The sequence below is a fragment of the Pinus tabuliformis genome, chromosome X (assembly GCF_031772625.1).
Source record: "Pinus tabuliformis cultivar Carrire ecotype Pingquan chromosome X, CPIR1, whole genome shotgun sequence".
In the NCBI taxonomy this organism is placed as follows: Eukaryota; Viridiplantae; Streptophyta; class Pinopsida; order Pinales; family Pinaceae; genus Pinus; species Pinus tabuliformis.
The window spans coordinates 318497275-318517470 of NC_142308.1; the positions used below are offsets into that span (position 1 = coordinate 318497275).

General features: G+C 38.7%; 2 protein-coding genes and 1 pseudogene across 4 annotated transcripts; all 3 read left to right on the forward strand.

Annotated features, from left to right (window-relative positions):
• Nucleotides 1-312: 312 nt before the first annotated feature.
• LOC149139717 (short-chain dehydrogenase reductase 2a-like) lies at nucleotides 313-2704 on the forward strand (annotated as a pseudogene). Its single transcript, XR_016264854.1, has 2 exons — nucleotides 313-471; nucleotides 632-2704. The product of XR_016264854.1 is annotated as a short-chain dehydrogenase reductase 2a-like (transcript).
• Nucleotides 2705-4917: 2213 nt separating this feature from the next.
• On the forward strand, nucleotides 4918-5946 carry LOC149139718 (uncharacterized). Its single transcript, XM_089450800.1, has one exon. The coding sequence runs from the start codon at nucleotides 4918-4920 to the stop codon at nucleotides 5944-5946; it is 1029 nt and encodes a 342-aa protein (XP_089306926.1).
• Nucleotides 5947-17887: 11941 nt separating this feature from the next.
• On the forward strand, nucleotides 17888-19992 carry LOC149139719 (zerumbone synthase-like). 2 transcript variants are annotated; one of them, XM_089447849.1, is made up of 3 exons: nucleotides 17888-18043; nucleotides 18204-19020; nucleotides 19343-19992. In XM_089447849.1, the coding sequence occupies exons 1-2, from the start codon at nucleotides 17973-17975 to the stop codon at nucleotides 19006-19008; spliced, it is 876 nt and encodes a 291-aa protein (XP_089303975.1). In that variant the 5' UTR covers nucleotides 17888-17972; the 3' UTR covers nucleotides 19009-19020; nucleotides 19343-19992. The 2 variants fall into 2 exon arrangements, with proteins under 2 accessions (XP_089303975.1, XP_089303974.1); XM_089447848.1 differs by lacking the exon at nucleotides 19343-19992 and having other exon boundaries at nucleotides 18204-19252.
• Nucleotides 19993-20196: the final 204 nt, after the last annotated feature.

Below are 20196 nucleotides of genomic sequence, written 5' to 3' on the forward strand. Positions count from 1 at the left end.
ATAAAAAATTATAATCATTTATTTTGCTTCCCAATAAAATTTTGGCAACTTAATTATAACAGATTTTAGATTTTACCAAGCTGTAAAAATAAAAAGTTATAATCGTTTATTTTGCTTCCCATTTTTTTTTATAAATGAGAATCAAGCATATTTGTCTTTTACATAAAAGTTAATAATGAGGTTGATTCACATGGATATGGTTCTTAATTATCTTTTTGATTAATTCAAAAATTGCAACGGGAAGTGAATCAGTTGGATACGTGTTCTCATTAAGGTCTCAGATCGCAAACTTTGATCATAAAAAAATTGACCATAGTTTGGTTAAGTTTGGATAGCTGAGTTGAGTATCAGTAAACATTACTTCTCCCTGTAATCGATCTGCCCATTTCGCCCCCCAGCCATGTCTAACGAAGAACTTGGTGCAGCGGCTTCTTGTGATGGCAATCCAAGATTTAATGGACCAGAGCGACGGTAATCACAGCAGAGCAGAAATGCTCTTTCGGTTTTTCTTTCAAATCTATTTGTCTCAGAATTCTTGAAACTTTGTGTGTGCATATTTTTTTTTTAATTTGTGGGTGGGGGAGAGTGGGAATGTTGCTCAGTGATTCTGGGCAATGATGTTTGAATGCAGATTGGAGGGCAAGGTAGCAATAATAACAGGTGGAGCAGCGGGCATAGGAGATGCTATCGTTCGGCTCTTCACAAAGGATGGAGCCAAAGTCATAATCGCAGACATTGCAGACGTAGCCGGCAAAAATTTGGTCGAATCCCTTTCTCCTCCGGCAACTTACATGCACTGTGATGTGACCAAAGAGGAAGACATTAGCGCTGCGGTGGATTTATCATTTGACCTGAGAGCGTGGCAGAGTACAAAATGGAGCAATTCGATCGAGTAATGAGGGTAAACGTGAGAGGAGTGATGTTGGGCATTAAGCACGCGGCCCGCGTGATGATCCCGCGGAAGAAGGGAACCATAATCAATACTGCCAGCGTTGCAAGTGTTATAGGAGGACATTGTCCATACGCATACACAGCTTCGAAGCATGCGATCATAGGGCTAACTAAGAACGGAACAGCTGAGCTCGGGAAATACTGGATCAGAGCGAACGCTATTTCTCCTTATGCCGTGGCCACTGCCCTTGTAAACATGTACCTAAAACAAGGCAATGCTTCGGCTGTTTCAGAACAGGAGAAGGCCGCCGTGGAGGCATTGGCAAATAGTGTTGCCAATTTACAGGGAACGACTCTTAAAGCAGAGGATGTTGCGGAGGCGGGGCTGTACTTGGCGAGCGATGAGGCTAAATATGTTAGCGGGCATAACCTTGTAGTTGATCGCGGAATCTCAGTTGTTAACCATTCTTGGAAGCTCTACCGTTGATAGTTCTTACAGGTAATTCTCAGTGAAGCAAGAGAGTCCTAGTAATAGAATATATAGTAATGTCAATTTAGAGTGAGTATCGCAGAGTCTTTAGTTTGTTGGAAGAATCACCGCACCTCTATAGAATCCGTAATTTCCATCCTGGGGATCCTAGTTACTGGCTTGTAATGTTTACCAACAACCTGCGGGTTTTGGTGTAACGGCAAACCTCCACATGGTATCAGAGCTTGGACCCAGGTTCGATTCGGGTTTTGGTGTAACGGCAAACCTCCACATGGTATTAGAGCTTGGACCCAGGTTCGATTCGGGTTTTGGTGTAACGGCAAACCTCCACATGGTATCAGAGCTTGGACCCAGGTTCGATTCCCCCAAGTTGCGTTTGAGGGGGGGTGTTGGAAGAATCACCGCACCTCTATAGAATCCGTAATTTCCACCCTGGGGATCCTAGTTAATGGGGGGTGAATCCATAATTTCCACCCTGGGAATCCTAGTTACTGGGGGGTGTTGGAAGAATCACCGCACCTCTATAGAATCCGTAATTTCCACCCTGGGGATCCTAGTTACTGGGCTTGTAATGTTTACCAATCACCTGCGGGTTTTGGTGTAACGGCAAACCTCCACACAGCCAGTATGGGTCTGTAGGTGTCATCAAATGTCATGAGGGCTTCGTATGCACTCATCCGTCAGTTTCAGTTTCTACATGAACGGTACATTGTGCAGGGTGGAACGTGACTTGTAATCTACTGTTTAATATTAAATATAACTTGTTCACTTTCGTGGAGTCTCGATCTTGGTTGAGTTATAAATTTTCAGTATATTTGGTTTAAACGGAATCCATGATCCCCAATCACTACAATCTCAACAGGGTGTAGCAGAGCCCCAGGGCATCCTCCTCCGTCAGAGAAGGGGATCATGGTGGCTTTTTATGTAACACTCTTTATCTGCAGGTAAATGAAAATATCAGTTTTGGGGAATCAAGGGATAGTGGGTGGAACAATAGCTAGAAATTATGTTACCCAGGAACTGCAATTGTGTGAAGAGGCCATCTTGTGCTGAAACGAAGTGATGGAGTAGCTGCAAGCAGATCCCGATTGATGAATGAGGCAGTACTAATATGCGGACAACAAGGAAGCATTGCTAGCTTTGTCCCTCCATTGAATTTTGCAATGCTAGACAAGGGGGTTTATAGATCAGGTTTCCCCAACCATGCAAACTTTCCGTTTCTGAAGACCTTAAAGCTTTGTTCTATAATGTTAGTATGGGTTGAACTGAAAGTGCTTTATTCATAATATCAATTTCAGTGAAGGGTTTTGACATTGCTTGGGATATTGCTCTTAATTGTTTATGCTAATATTGAAGAATGTTCCGTCTCTGTTTGGAATTGATTTGAAGAATAAGTAAGGCAATTCAGACATTATAAAAGAATTGATTTGAAGAATAAGTGCGGCAATTCAGACATTATAAAAGATGGGGATAACTATGATGTACTCGTTGTATTCTTGTGCAATTTCTGGACATCCATACAATCATGGCAAGATGTGGAATCTTTTTGATGTAGGAGCATCCAGCTCCGAGGAGACAGAAGGCGGTTGACTGTCTCGTAGAGAGAACAAGAACAAGCCAAAGACTACATGCATAGCTGGATAGATTATTAGACTTGTCATTGTTTTCGATTTTCTTTATTATTTGTTTCATTTTCCCAGAATGTCGTTAGAGACCATAGAATTACAATTGTGAGTTGTTTTAGTTTAGGAGATAAACAACAGTTAATTAACATTTTTGTAAAAAGAAACTGGTTGGCAGTTGTACAAGTTCTGGTTGGACAGTTCAACCGAAAATGGAAGCAGTTATGCTTTTCAGGTGTTAAAAACAGAGGAAAAAAATAGTGAGGAGAGAACCTCCGGCACAAGAAACGCACAGTGAAATAAATCCTCTGTAATACAAACAATCAAATATTTGCTTTGCCAACAAATGATCCACTGTTTATTATTCTATACGCATTCATATTTCTTTCTGTATGTTTTAAAACGCATTTGAAACGACAAGCTACCAAGCTGTAACAGGACACGAGAAGACCCAAAAGGCGTTGCTACAAACAGCCATACCTAGCAAACAAAAAGTGAAGAACCATTCAACTGTCGCCGATAACAACCAGGTTCCGAGAATACAATATTCTTTTCATTTCATTTATAAGTTAATGCAAATACAGAACACAGTGGGCAAAAATAGTTTAATGTGATTCACCACATAACCACCGTCTGTTCAAACAAAGCACACTACAACATTTTCTGAGTGGATAGCACCCGCCGAAGAACAAGCTCTTTCAAACGTAGCCATTTTAAATTAATACAACAGAGTAGGGCTATACGAGCCACAGAAACGCAGAAGGGAGCACAGTAAACTACGACTCAAAAGTTGCAACCATAACAGAACCAGAACCAAGACTTCCGAACCCTCCATAACCTAACAACTGAACTATGGTCGGAAAGACCCTACCCGTTTTATGAGACTGGTTGGGTTCGAGCTGATGACTGAAGATTGGGAGTGAGCAAACCCTCGGCGGCCAGCCACCTTAGCAACCTGTAAGTGAGAGAGAACGAGGGTTAGTGCAGGGCACGAGAAACGAAAGACAAGTTATCACAATGGAAGAATGAAACCATGAAACCCCACAGTACTTACCAGTAGTTGACAAGGCGACTCAGCGGAACCGAACCCAACAAGCCAAGCCTGAGACACGGAGCGGAACCGTAAGAAACTGTAACAGAAGTGGAGGCAGAGTAAAGCATAAAACCGTTGCTTACCTTTGGAGGCGAGGACGAACGCACCGAACCGGAAGCGCCGAAGTTGAGGATACCCTGTCACAGTTACAAGCAACTAATTATCAGAGCCGAGAAACAACCCATGTGACAGAAATCGCCCACAAAAACAACCAACCTACCATCACACAGAGCAGGGAACCAGCAGGGTTATCGCGTGCATAGAAAGTTCATGCACAGAGCAGAGAAAGCCCGAAGGCACCGGCAAACCACAACGGAGCAGAGCTCAGAGACGAGCACAGTAAACCACCAGTAACCCACAACGGAGCGGCGTTCAGGAATCGAGCACAGTGAACCTCCAGCAGAACCACAACGGAGCAGAGTTCAGAGCCGAACACGGTGAACCACCAACAAACCACAGCGGAGCAGAGCTCAGAGTCGAGCATGGAGAAGTAACAAAGTGACACAAAAACGAGGAATAGGGTTTAACAAAAGGCGGGAGTGGCTAGACTAGAAAAACCGACAGGTGGCGACCCTCAACCGGAGAGGAGGGACAGCAATCAAAACCCACAGATTGCAAACGAGTCAAAACATACGGAGGATTGATATCATTGCACATAGACACGACAGCTAACCTAACCCAGGGTTAATCACCGAAGGGTCGAGAGGGCCTGTAATTATTGACGTGATTCCAGCTACACACGTTAAAGTTCCACACGTTTGTAAACGTTGGGGGCTGGGCCATCAAAAGTGGTATCAGAGCAGGTTGTCGAGTAGGAGCAAATGGAGGTTGGCAGAAGAGGAAGAGGAAGAGGAAGAGGAAGAGTGGTCCGGAGGATAGCAGAAGAGGGACTCCGTGAGGAGATTCGCGTTTTGCGTGAAAGATTGGCAGTAGTAGAAGCTGGGGGAAGGAGAGACCCAGCAGATGATAGTGATGAAGATGTGGCAGAACCAGAAGACGAGTTTGAAGGGGTGACACCGGAATTCCGGTTATTAAAGTCAGTTTTGCTGTCCAGTCATAAGCCAAAGCATGAGCTACCCACTTATGACGGAAGTTTGTCTGCAGATGTGTTACTGGATTGGTTGAGTGAAGTAAATAAATATTTTGAGTTTGAGGAAACCAGTGAGGACAAACAAGTGAAGTTCGCCGCCACAAAGCTGAAAGGACATGCGTCCTTGTGGTGGGACAGCATTCAGGCGGAAAGGAAAAGGCTACACAAACAGCCTATAAAGAAGTGGGCCAGGATGGAGGCAAAACTGAAGGAGAAGTTTCTGCCGAAAGACTATCAGATCATGTTGTATAGACAGGTGCAGAACTTGAAACAAAGAGGGATGACTGTTAAGGAATTTACAGAAGAATTCTATAAGTTGAATCTGCGAGCAGGGTATGTGGAAGATACCCCAGAAAAGACAGCCAGATTTGTGAATGGGTTGAGGGGGGAAATACTGGATGAAATCGGTATCCTCTCGCCCAGAACTTTGGATGAAGCTTACCAGTTTGCACTAAAGGCGGAGGAGAAAATTAACAGAAAACAAAATGCCAGGAGAGGAGGCGGAACTGGCAGAGGGAAAGGTAAGGTTTTTGGCAGAGGTAGAGGTACAGGTTCAAGTGAGGAAGGCAGTAGTTCTAAGTCTGCTGGCACAGCAGAGAAGGACAATAGCACTAGAGGAGGACGACCAGCTCAGCGAGGGCGAGGAAATGGTCGGGGCAGGGGAACTGTCCAGTGCTATCGTTGCCACAAGTTGGGACACAAGTCGTATGACTGTCCTGAAGGTGAACCGGTAGGTGGAAGAGGAGCTTATGTTGCTTAGACAGAGGATGCTGAGGCAGCACCTCAGGAAGTGGAGAACACACCAGAGACGGGTGAAGCTTTGGTGTTGAATAAGGTGCTGTTAAAACCAGCAAAAGAAATTGCAGAACCAGACCAGCGAAAGGCTTTGTTCCGAACTGTTTGCAAGTCACAGGGTAAGTGCTGCAAGCTGATCATCGACAGTGGAAGTACCGACAATTTAGTGGCTGTAGAGATGGTGGAGAAACTGGGATTGAAAAAGTTGAAGCACCCCACTCCCTACAAAGTGTCATGGCTGCAGAAAGGACATCAACTGTTAGTTGATGAACAGTGTGAGGTGGAGTTTCAGATAGGCAGGTATAAGGATAAAATTATCTGCGATGTTATGCCAATGGATGTCTGTCATATACTGCTAGGACGACCCTGGCAGTTTGACAGAAGCGCAGTTCATGACGGAAAAACAAATTGTTATAAGTTTGTCAAAGATGGGATCAAGCACACGCTTGTACCCATCAAAGAGGAAAGTGCAACTGAAACCAGTGGGGTGAAAGCATTGTTGATGGGCGGAAAAGAATTTATAAAACAGATTGAGGACAGTGATGTAAATTTCGCTGTCATAAGAAGACCAAAGGCAGTGATATTGCATACACAGATTTCAGATTTGCCCGAGGAAATCCAAAAGATGTTGCAGGAATTTGGAGACATCGTGGTGGATGACCTTCCGGATGAACTACCACCCAGGAGAGGTATTAGTCACTGTATTGACTTTATACCAGGGGCAAGTCTGCCAAATAAAGCAGCTTATCGTATGAGCCCTAAGGACCATGAAGAAATCAGGAAACAGGTCCAGGAGTTGTTAGACAAAGGATTGATTAGAGAGAGCATGAGCCCCTGTGCAGTACCAACCGTTTTGGCTCCAAAAAAAGGAGGAGAATGGCGAATGTGCACGGATTCCAGAGCCATTAACAAAATTACTGTTAGGTACAGGTTTCCCTTACCGAGAATGGACGATATGATGGATTGTTTGAGTGGGGCGGCTTATTTTTCGAAGATTGACTTGAAGAGTGGATATCACCAGATCCGAATTCGGGAAGGAGATGAGTGGAAGACTGCTTTCAAGACGAATGAAGGCCTATATGAGTGGCTGGTGATGCCATTTGGGTTGAGCAATGCTCCCAGTACGTTCATGCGCCTGATGAATGAGGTGCTGAAGGAATTCATTGGGAAGTTCGTAATAGTTTACCTGGATGACATTCTGATTTTTAGTAAGACTAAGGAAGAACATTTCAGGCATGTTCGAAGTGTGTTGAGGAAGCTGCAGCAAAACAAGCTGTTGATCAACCTGAAAAAGCGTACTTTTTTCCAGCGGGAGTTAGTGTACCTGGTTTTCGTAATTGCAGAAAATGAACTGAAGATGGACCCAGAAAAGGTGGCAGCTATAGTTAGCTGGCCTTCTCCAAGAAGTTTATTTGAAGTCCGAAGTTTCCACGGACTAGCAAGTTTTTACAGGAAATTCATCAAGAATTTCAGTGAGATCTGCGCACCTATGCTGGATACGATCAAGAAGGCAAATCAGCCTTTTCACTGGACCGAAGCAGCGGAAAGTGGTTTTCAGATTTTGAAAAGGAAGATTACTGAAAGGCCGATATTGAGGCTGCCTGACTTCAACAAACTCTTTCAAGTTCGTTGTGATGCCAGTGGTACAGCCATTGGGGCAGTACTTAGTCAGGAGGACAGACCAGTCGCATATTTCAGTGAAAAGCTGAACGAGAGTAGACAGAAATACTCAACCTATGACAAAGAGTTCTACACAATTATACAAGCGTTAAAGCATTGGAGGCATTATCTGTTAGGTAATGAGTTTGTTTTATTTACGGATAACTCTGCGTTACAGTACATTATGCAGCAACATAAATTGAACCATAAGCATGCAGCATGGGTTGAGTACCTGCAGAATTTCACATTTGTACTAAAACATATTAGTGGGCAAGCGAACAAGGTGGCAGATGCGCTGAGTAGGAGGACCCTACTCTTACAGGAAAGTACGATGCAGGTTTTGGGCTTTGAGCACCTGAGGGAACTGTATCAAACAGATGCAGATTTTAAGGAGGCCTATGAGGCTTGCCAAAACCCTCTGTTGAGAAACAGTAGCCTGTGGTTGGACTACAATTTACAGGAAGGGTTGCTGTTTAAAGGAGGACAGTTATGTATTCCCAACTGCTCTATGCGAGAGAACATTATTCAGGAAAAACACAGTGGGGGTCTGGCTGGACACTTTGGTATAGACAAGACAATTGCACAAGTACGGCATTTCTATTTTTGGCCAAAATTGCAACGGGATGTACAAAGGTACGTGAGTAGGTGCAAGGTTTGTCAACTGGCAAAGGGTCACAGTCAAAATACAGGTCTTTATTTACCATTACCCATTCCGAGCCGACCATGGGACTCCGTCAGCTTGGATTTTGTTCTGGGCTTGCCTAAGACACAACGGGGTTTCGATTCAGTAATGGTTGTGGTAGATCGATTTTCAAAGATGGCACACTTTGTACCTTGCAAGAAGACCAGTGATGCTACTTATGTAGCCCATTTGTTTTTCACTGAGATCGTTCGACTGCATGGACTTCCAAGGTCCATCATCTCCGACAGGGACGTAAAGTTCACCGGTCATTTTTGGCGAACCCTGTGGAAAAAGTTGAACACCCAATTACAGTTCAGCTCCGCTTATCACCCGCAGACTGATGGCCAAACTGAAGTGGTAAACAGGAGTTTGGGAAATTTGCTCCGGAGTTTAATAGGCGAGAATTCACGGACGTGGGACCGTGTACTAGCGCAGGCGGAATTCGCATATAACGATTCACCAAATCGCAGCACCGGTTATAGTCCTTTTCAGATTTTGTACGGCATGCATCCACGCGGAGTGCATGAGTTACAAGATTTGGGGAAGCTCGAAAAACGAAGTGCTGATGGGGAAGATTTCGCCCAAGCAATGAGCAACTTACATGAGCAGGTAAAGCTGAAATTACAAGACAGCAGTCAAAAGTATAAACAGCGAGCTGATTCAAAGCGTCGGGAAGTTCAGTTCAACGTTGGAGATGAAGTCCTTGCGTATTTACGTAAGGAGCGGTTTCCAAAACGGGAGTACAGCAAGTTAAAATTTAAAAAGATCAGTCCCTACAAAATCATTCGCAAATTTTCTGCAAATGCATATGAGCTACAGTGGCCACCGGGGATCGGTATTTCTCCCATTTTTAATGTGGCAGATCTGTTCGCTTATGTCGCTGATCCGGAAGACAATACAACAGCAAAGCCACCGTGGGACACCAGTTGTGAGGAAAGTTCATGGATGAGACAGATGCCAACGGCACAACCCCTTGAGATCGACAGGATTATTGATACACAGGTAGCTAGGCGCACGCGCAGGAAAGAATATCTGCGATACTTGATCAAGTGGAAGGACCGTCCGATAGAGGACAGTTCGTGGCTCAACGCAACGCAGATACAGAAAGCAGGCTATTCTGTCGACGACCTCATGGAACGGAGCCATGACTTTTTGCCACCCCGGGAGCCTGATGCAGGAGCATCCAGCTCCGAGGAGACAGAAGGCGGTTGACTGTCTCGTAGAGAGAACAAGAACAAGCCAAAGACTACATGCATAGCTGGACAGGTTATTAGACTTGTCATTGTTTTCGATTTTCTTTATTATTTGTTTCATTTTCCCAGAATGTCGTTAGAGACCATAGAATTACAATTGTGAGTTGTTTTAGTTTAGGAGATAAACAACAGTTAATTAACATTTTTGTAAAAAGAAACTGGTTGGCAGTTGTACAAGTTCTGGTTGGACAGTTCAACCGAAAATGGAAGCAGTTATGCTTTTCAGGTATTAAAAACGGAGGAAAAGAATAGTGAAGAGAGAACCTCTGGCACAAGAAACGCACAGTGAAATGAATCCTCTGTAATACAAACAATCAAATATTTGCTTTGCCAAAAAATGATCCACTATTTATTATTCTATACGCATTCATATTTCTTTCTGTATGTTTTAAAACGCATTTGAAACGACAAGCTACCAAGCTGTAACAGGACACGAGAAGACCAAAAGGTGTTGCTACAGATAGCCATACCCAGCAAACAAAAGTGAAGAACCATTCAACTGTCGCCGACAACAACCAGGTACCGAGAATACAATATTTTTTTCATTTCATTTATAAGTTAATGCAAATACAGAACACAGTGGGGAAAAATAGTTTAATGTGATTCACCACATAATCACCGTCTGTTCAAACAAAGCACACTACAACATTTTTTGAGCGGATAGCACCCGCCGAAGAACAAGCTCTTTCAAACGTAGCCATTTTAAATTAATACAACAGAGCAGGGCTATACGAGCCACAGAAACGCAGAAGGGAGCACAGTAAACTACGACTCAAAAGTTGCAACCATAACAGAACCAGAACCAAGACTTCCGAACCCTCCATAACCTAACAACTGAACTATGGTCGGAAAGACCCTACCCGTTTTATGAGACTGGTTGGGTTCGAGCTGATGACCGAAGATTGGGAGTGAGCAAACCCTCGGCGGCCAGCCACCTTAGCAACCTGCAAGTGAAAGTGGACGAGGGTTAGTGCAGAGCACGGGAAACGAAAGACAAGTTATCACAACGGAAGAATGAAACCATGAAACCCCACAGTACTTACCAGTAGTTGACAAGGCGACTCAGCGGAACCGAACCCAACAAGCCAAGCCTGAGACAAGGAGCGGAACCGTAAGAAACTGTAACAGAAGTGGAGGCAGAGTAAAGCATAGAACCGTTGCTTACCTTTGGAGGCGAGGACGAACACACCGAACCGGAAGCGCCGAAGTTGAGGATACCCTGTCACAGTTACAAGCAACTAATTATCAGAGCCGAGAAACAACCCATGTGACAGAAATCGCCCACAAAAACAACCAACCTACCATCACACAGAGCAGGGAACCAGCAGGGTTATCGCGTGCATAGAAAGTTCATGCACAGAGCAGAGAAAGCCCGAAGGCACCGGCAAACCACAACGGAGCAGAGTTCAGAGATGAGCACAGTAAATCACCAGTAACCCACAACGGAGCGGCGCTCAGGAATCGAGCACAGTGAACCTCCAGCAGAACCACAACGGAGCAGAGCTCAGAGCCGAACACGGTGAACCACCAACAAACCACAGCGGAGCAGAGCTCAGAGTCGAGCACGGAGAAGTAACAAAGTGACACAAAAACGAGGAATAGGGTTTAACAAAAGGCGGGAGCGGCTAGACTGGAAAAACCGACAGGTGGCAACCCTCAACCGGAGAGGAGGGACAGCAATCAAAACCCATAGAAAATACGGAGGATTGATATCATTGCACATAGACACGACAGCTAACCTAACCGAGGGTTAATCACCGAAGGGTCGAGAGGGCCTGTAATTATTGACGTGATTCCAGCTACACACGTTAAAGTTCCACACATTCGTAAACGTTGGGGGCTGGGCCATCACTTTTTATGTTCCAATTTTGACTTTATTGATTCTTCTCCATTCCTTTGATGGTTTATTTGTTTCATCATATTTATTTTGAATGATGTATACATTTGTATTACATGGCGGTTACCATTCTTTTTTTTTTGTGAAGATGTAGAAAACGCATGCATAAAGATAATTGACAAAATATGGAGTAAAATGCTAACGAATTTGTCTACATTGAATGAATGTCAGTTCACGAGCCTTATCCAGAAGTTAAGAGCTCAAGAAATTCAATTTTTCTGTTTTTCTATTTTGGAATAAAATATTACAAGGGCAGTTACTTTCAAATACTTTTTCTTTTTTTAACGGAAGGGATCATTTGTGAGTACATTTTCATGTGGTGTATATGAGCTTTGAATGTAAATTTTTTTTTTAAGAAAGAACAGGAAAATGTTGTTCGGTTGCAGTACAATGTGACTCTTCTTGAAAAGAGAACAACCAAAAGCCTTTTGTGACGCTTTGGTTGATCAAATAGTGCAATCCATGTGGCTTCGAGACTTACTTGACCCAAGGCTTTATAATGACTGCTGGTGGAATCTTCCCAAGCTAGAAAGTGTGCCTTTTGAGCTTATCACAAACTCCAAAATACTGATCAACAAAAATATCCATAGGAGTTTAATAAGGGAGAAACTAATTACCTCATGAAATACTTTCGGGACAAAAACTCAACCACCTTCGTAGATAACATGCTTGTGGATCCTAGACCTTTTGTCTCGGATCCACAAGCATGTTATCTCTATAGGGTCGCGTATATATTTTGAGATATGGTATTCAATGTTTTGAGATTTGTACGTGCGTGTTATGCATGGTAATCACGTAAATACAATATTATGCTTATATGTTCTAGGGTTTGCAGTATGACTTGATGATCACTTTGGCTAAATTATGTTTTGTTTCTTGTTTTCTATCGGTAAACTCTTATTCATGCTAATTTATGTCTGACAGTGTTGATGATCACTTTGGCTGAATTATGTTTTGTTTCTTGTTTTCTATATGTAAACTCTTATTCATGCTAATCTATGTCTGACAATGTTAATTAGGTTGGGTTTTTATGATTAGAATATTGGTTAGTAATGACATTATAGTAATCTATGATTGGTTCAGTGATCTGTGATTGACTCAATGATTTCTATATGGTTCAGTGGTTCATATAGTGTTACAGTGATCCAGTAATTTAATGTTCAAGTATTCTGAGATACCGAGGAAGCATGTATATAAGCAGGTTTTATTCTCAACAATAACATATAAAAATTGAAGTTAAATCTGGTGAGGGTTTGTAGTGTTGATAGTTGATGGGTTCTGTGTACTTGTTATGATAACTTGATTTGGATAGTTTATATATATTATGGATTGGTTTAATTTGGTTCAGTGATTATTTTGTTGATATTACAATGATTCAGTTAGCTCAGTGATTGGTTTGTTGATGTTACAATGATTCAGTTGGTTCAGTGATTGAATTATTTGATTCACTATTTTGGTTTCAGAGTTGTTACTTGGTATTGGGCTCAATGATGGAAGTGGGTCTAGTTTGAAAATATGGTGAAAAGTGGCCTACAGGTTTTGATGTTCAGCCAGCCAGGTAGATCTAGTATGAAATATTATGAAATATGGTCCACGAAGGGTGTTAAGGGTTGGAGACTTCAGTGAGGGAGTTGGAGCTTCCTTTGAGTGGAAATTAGTAAAAATTTTCATGGGGTAGGTGCTCCCTTGTAGTAGGAGTTGCTAAACGAAATTAGGGGGTTGCAGCTCCCTCCTAGGAGGTGCTAGAAAACGAGTGGAGGTTGTAGCCTTCTGCAGGTGGGTGTTTGCGTGATGGTAAGAGTGCTCATACAAGATGTAATGAAGTTTTCTTAATCATAAAGGAAGAAGACAAAGATGATGGCAATGGCGATTTACTCCCACATTGCGTTTCCACCTAAAAATCCGGGTGTTATCATGTGTTGTTGTGCTACTTATGTGTGATTGTTTATTATGCTCTTTACTTTATACTATATGTCTGATGAAATTAATAATGCACTGGCTAAACATTGTTTTCATTGAAGTCGTGTACATATGGTAGTTGCATAAAGAACAATAGTGAAAAGTTAAAGTGATTTTCATTGAAGTCGTGTACATATGGTAGTTGCATAAAGAACAATAGTGTACATAATTCAAAATATGAAAATGAAAAGTTAAAGTGAGTTAAAAATACTGATTCACACCAAAGCGAATTAAAAATACTAATTCACACCCCCTCTCATATTTTTCCTAACAGTTGGAATTTTTTCCCACAACTAGAAGTACCTACAGAATATGGGTGGGTTGCATGTGATAGAAAACCTCGTGGAGGTAGCTAAGAACAAAAAAATGAAGAAATAATACCGAAATTTTGGAAGCAGCAATATTTCTCTCTTGGCTACAATCTTATAGTGTTTGCTACACACTAGTACCTTACAGAGCCAAGGGTTTGATGTTAAAACAACTAGGTTTGTAAAATAATTATGATCTGAAACGTAACTGGTCTCACGGTCTTTTGAAGCTCTCAAAGGTGGGGATCTCTCAGATATTTTTAGACCAAAGAAATATGGACAAGAAGCGCTAGATCAAGGAAATGTAGGGGAGAAAGCAGATGGGGGCTTTAGACTTATCATCCAACCAAGAGCATCCATTGCAGAGATTCCCCTTCCCCTTAATCAATAGAAAAATGCTAAAAAAGTACCAGAGAAAAGTGTAGGGAATACAACAAAGTCTAATCCACAACCTTTCCCTCGTTAGAGAGAGTGAGAATAGGAAGGCACTAGGGAAGGGGAAAATAGGGCTATTCAGGAATCATACTCAACTATCATACTCAACTACATTTCATAGTATTCCCAAGGTTTTCACATGTTTTTTTCATAATTATTATTCATTGTTGTAAACCTTCAATCTATATATCGATAAGCCGTACCATATGACAAACTAAGGTCACCTATGAAAACAAACAAAAGACTTTGTTGTCTTTGGAGAGAGCTGAGACCAAATACACCGTTAAGTGATCTAAAATATCGGCTCCATTTTCAAGCCAAATGCAAAAAAAAAAATGCCAACATATATTACAACAGCTAGAAATATTCTAGCAAGAAAATTTTCGTAATTATTTTATAAAGACTAATAAAATTTCAATCATAAAATTTATAAAAAAACTATCAATAAATAAAACTATAAATAAATAAATAAATATATATATATATATATATATATATAATGTTAATGTCTTAAAAAAAAATCCAAATGAATAATTACCTAAAATGGCATGAGGGTTATGGTCTTGTCTTATGAAATGGGCATACTTTCTGCACTTAACAGTGGCTAGGATTGAGAACCACAACGGAAAGGGCCACGATCAATATTAACAATTTATCCATTTATCCATGAAAGCTTGGTCAATGTTCATTTTCAAAACATAAAGTAATATATGTTTGAAGTTTGGGGTCAAAATATTAAAAACCAATGCATTTAATGGAATTATTATAATTTTAATGTTAATTATTATTTAAATGTTTTATAAATGTCTTTTTTCAGGAGAAGTGAATTTTGATTTAAAATTTAATTCAAATATTTTAGATTAATAATTAATATGGAAAATTATGTGAATAATTAACAATTTAATATTACATTTAATAAAAAATTTAATATTACATTTACTAAAAAATTTAATATGATGATCATGTATTTACTACCAAATAAATAAATAATTTAAAAAAAAATATTTTTATATGAATATATAAATTATGAAAAATTATATTTGATTTGCAAAAATGAAATCCATATTCTGAATTATTATATAAAAATTTTGCATAATGTCCAATTTAATTCATATAAAGTTTTTTAAATGACTAAAAAAATTTAGACAAATTTTTACAAATTTTTAGACAATTTTTTACAGTTTTTTATCTTATTTTTTTTATATTTACAATTGACAAAACCTTTGGAATTTGGAATAGTAAACTAATATTAAATTACTCTTAGTGTTGCAACTAATTTATAAATTTATATAATCTTTGAAGACACAAAACCTTTGGAATTTGGAATTAGTAAACCAATATTAAATTACTCTTAGTGTTACAACTGATTTATAAATGTATATAATGTTTGAAGGTAGCTAATATTCCTGCACATATATATCTTGTTAGATATATTTTTAAGTTATTTTTCTTTAAATTAAAAATTTAATAATATAATTATTATATTAAATTAAAAAATAATATAAAATTAATTTACAATTAATCAATAATATAAAATGATTTAATTATATATGGCTACATTAATATATATGAAAATCCATACCTAACACAAAATTAAATGAGATATTTAAAAAATCAATTACATATTTTTTAATATATAAAAATGTTACCCTTAAAATTTTAAGTAGAATATAAAGTTATAGAATGTATTTTTACTTTGAAAAAAAAGCAATCTTATGCAATTTGCAAATATTGAGATCCGAGCAAAAGCAAAGAGATTTAGGATTTGTGTTTCAAAACAGTTGGTTGTTTTGTAATTTCTATTATCATGAATTTGGTTAAATTCACTCTATTTTAACTAAGTGGTCACGATACGCTACTTTGTATCTTTTGTTAAATTGAGGAGGAGAGTCAATTTTTTTTTAAAAACAAAAAATTATGAAAATTAAGAGTTATTATTTTTGATAAAAAAAATCTTTTAATAAAAATCACATAGGAGAAAATTTAGTCAATGTGTTTCGAACCAACTAGTGTGATTCATCTTTAAGACAAGATGATGAACCTGATCTAGGCATCAAAATAAATAGATGTAGAGAAAAGCTGACTAATTGTTAAATTATAATAATTAATTTAACTCAAAAACTATTATTAATATTAATAAAATAAAAAGAAATAATTTATTAGTATAAATAATTCAAAATAAATTTATTATAAATAATATTAATAAAATTTCTGTTATTATAAATAATATTATTATTAAAATTGATTATAATAAAATTTCTATTATTATAAATATAATATTATTAATAAAATGAATAATAATAATAATAATATTACTAAAAAGAATTTTACCAAACATAATGAAAACTTGAAAACTTGAATAATAGAAACCTGAATTTTATTGGGATTGATAAAATATTCTTATAAAAAGTTGATATGTTATGACTTTTATTATAATGAGAGGAAGAAGAGAAACGAATTATGAAAAATAGACTTGGAAGGCGACAAATAAGGATTCGCATGTGCGTTAGGGTTAGATAAAGAAAGGTTGGAAGCTACGTTAGGAGAGGAAAGAGAGCAACCTGTTAGTGTCAAGTACCTCTTAGATTTTAATGCTTTTTGGAAATGGAAACTAAATATAAATTTTTAAGATTAATGAGAAGATTGTTTTGCAATAAAATAATTTATAAAAATTAAATTTTATTTGATAATTAAAAATTTCTCTTAAATTTATTACTTAAAAAATAATTAAAAAAATGATTGTCTATAAAAAGTTATACTCATAAATTTTTAAATTAAGTTTATAAAATTTATTATTTAAAAAATAATTTGTAAAAAAAAATCTGTATGGAAAAAGTTATACTCATAAATTCTTTTAGTTAAATTTATAAAATTTATTATTTAAAAAATAATTTGTAAAAAAAAAACTGTATAGAAAAAGTTATACTTATGGGTTAATTTCTTAGTTAAATTTATAAAATTTGTTATTTAAAAAATAATTTGTAAAAAAAAATATTGTATAGAAAAAGTTATACTTATGGGTTTGGAGTATATTTTAAAATATATTTTAAAATTGTTTTGCTGGGTTAAGTGTTCATTTTTTTGGAAAGTAGGGAAATAAGTTAACAACCCAAAACTCAAAGGCATTTAGCAAGAGTGAAACCCTAAGGAAACAAGTTAACAACTTAAAACCCAAAGGCATCGAGGAATGAAAGCTTGCCAGTACAGGAGTAACAGTGAGTTATTTCAGGTGATGATTTTCTTTGAATAAGTGTGACCTTAAAAATACATATTATTATTATTAAAAATGATGAGTCATTCTACATTCACAATTACCAAACAAAGATAACAGTGCTCACCGCTGATATAACAACTTAATTACAACTTAATTATAATAAATTTCCAGGAGCTAGGAAAATAAAAATAAAAAGTTATAATCATTATTTTCCTTCCCAATAAAATATTATAAAAGAGAATCAAACATATTTGTCTTTTACATAAATAAAAATAAAAAGTTATAATCATTATTTTGCTTCCCAATAAAATATTATAAAAGAGAATCAAACATATTTGTCTTTTACATAAAAGTTAATAATGAGGTTGATTCACATGGATATGGTTCTTAATTATCTTTTTGATTAATTCAAAAATTGGAACGGGTGGTGAATCAGTTGGATACGTGTTCTCATTAAGTTCTCAGATCGCAAACTTTAATCATAAAAAAATTGACCATAGTTTGGTTAAGTTTGGATAGCTGAGTTGAGTATCAGTAAACATTACTTCTCCCTGTAATCGATCTGCCCATTTCGCTCCCCAGCCATGTCTGACGAAGAACTTGGTGCAGCGGCTTCTAATGTTGGCAGTCCAATATTTAATGGTCCAGAGCGACGGTAATCACAGCATAGCAGAAATGCTCTTTCGGTTTTTGTTTCAAATCTATTTGTCTCAGAATTATTGAAACTTTGTGTGTGCATTTTTTTTTTTAATTTTGTGGCTGGGGGAGAGTGGGAATGTTGCTCAGTGATTCTCGGCAATGATGTTTGAATCCAGATTGGAGGGCAAGGTAGCAATAATAACAGGTGGAGCAGCGGGCATAGGAGATGCTATAGTTCGGCTCTTCACAAAGCATGGAGCCAAAGTCATAATCGCAGACATTGCAGACGAAGCCGGCAAAAATTTGGCCGAATCCATTTCTCCTCCGGCAACATACGTGCACTGTGATGTGACCAAAGAGGAAGACATTAGCGCTGCGGTGGATTTGGCCATGGAGAAACACGGTCGACTCGATATCATGTATAACAACGCAGGAACTATCGAATTCCTCGCGCCTGAAAGCGTGGCAGAGTACAAAATGGAGCGATTCGATCGAGTAATGAGGGTAAACGTGAGAGGAGTGATGTTGGGCATTAAGCACGCGGCCCGCGTGATGATCCCGCGGAAGAAGGGAACCATAATCAATACTGCCAGCGTTGCAAGTGTTATAGGAGGACATTGTCCATACGCATACACAGCTTCGAAGCATGCGATCATAGGGCTGACTAAGAACGGAGCAGCTGAGCTCGGGAAATACGGGATCAGAGTGAACGCTGTTTCTCCTTATGCCGTGGCCACTGCCCTTGTAAACATGTACCTAAAACAAGGCAACGCTTCGGCTGTTTCAGAAGAGGAGAAGGCCGCCGTGGAGGCATTGGCAAACAGTGTAGCCAATTTACAGGGAGCGACTCTTAAAGCAGAGGATGTAGCGAAGGCGGGGCTGTACTTGGCCAGCGATGAGGCTAAATATGTGAGCGGGCATAACCTTGTAGTGGATGGCGGATTCACCGTTGTTAACCATTCTTGGAAGCTCTACCGTTGATAGTTCTTACAGGTAATTCTTAGTGAAGCAAAAGAGTCCTAGTACTAGAATATATAGTAATGTCAATTTAGAGTAAGTATCGCAGAGTCTTCAGCCAGTATGGGTCTGTAGGTGTCATCAAATGTCATGAGGGCTTCGTATGCACTCATCCGCCAGTTTCAATTTCTACATGAATGGTACATTGTGCAGGGTGGAACGTAACTTGTAATCTACTGTTTAATATTAAATATAACTTCTTCACTTTCGTTGAGTCTCGATCTTAGTTGAGTTATAAATTTTCAGTATATTTGGTTTAAACGGAATCCATGATCCCCCATCACTACAATGTCAACAGGGTGCAGCAGAGCCCAAGGGCATCCTCCTCCCTCAGAGAAGGGGATCATGGTGGATTTGTATGTAATACTCTTTATCTGCAGGTAAATGAAAATATCAGTTTTGGGGAATCAATGGATAGTGGGTGGAACAATAGCTAGAAATTATGTTACCCATGAACTGAAATTGTGTGAAGATGCCATCTAGTATGAAATTGCAGTTGAAACGAAGCGATGGAGTGGCTGCAGGTAGATCTCGATTGATGAATGAGGCAGAACTAATATGCCGACAACAAGGAAGCATTGCTAGCTTTGTTCCTCCATTGAATTTTGCAATGCTAGACAAGGGGGTTTATGGATCAGGTTTCCCCAACCATGCAAACTTTCCATTTCTGAAGGCCTTAAAGATTCGTTCTATAATGTAAGTAGTATGGGTTGAACTGAAAGTGCTTTATTCATATCAATTTCAGGATCAGTTTCAGTGAAGGGTGTTGACATTGCTTGGAGATATTGTTGTTAATTGTTTATGAGAATAGTGAAGAATGTTCTTTCTCTCTTTGGAATTGATTTGAAGAATAAGTGCGGCAATTCAGAGGGGAAAAGAATTGATTTGAAGAATAAGTGTGGCAATTCAGGCATTATAAAAGATGGGGATAAATAAGATGTGTTGGTTGTATTCTTGTGCAATTTCTATAGATCGATACAATCAATCATGGCAAGATGTGGAATTTTTTTAATCCTCCAATTTTGACTTTATTGATTCTTTTCCATTCCTTTGATGGTTTATTTGTTTCCATATGATTTATCTTAAATGAAGTAGGCATTTGTGTTTCATGGAGGTTATCATGGAGGTTATATTTCTTTTTAATGTGACGAT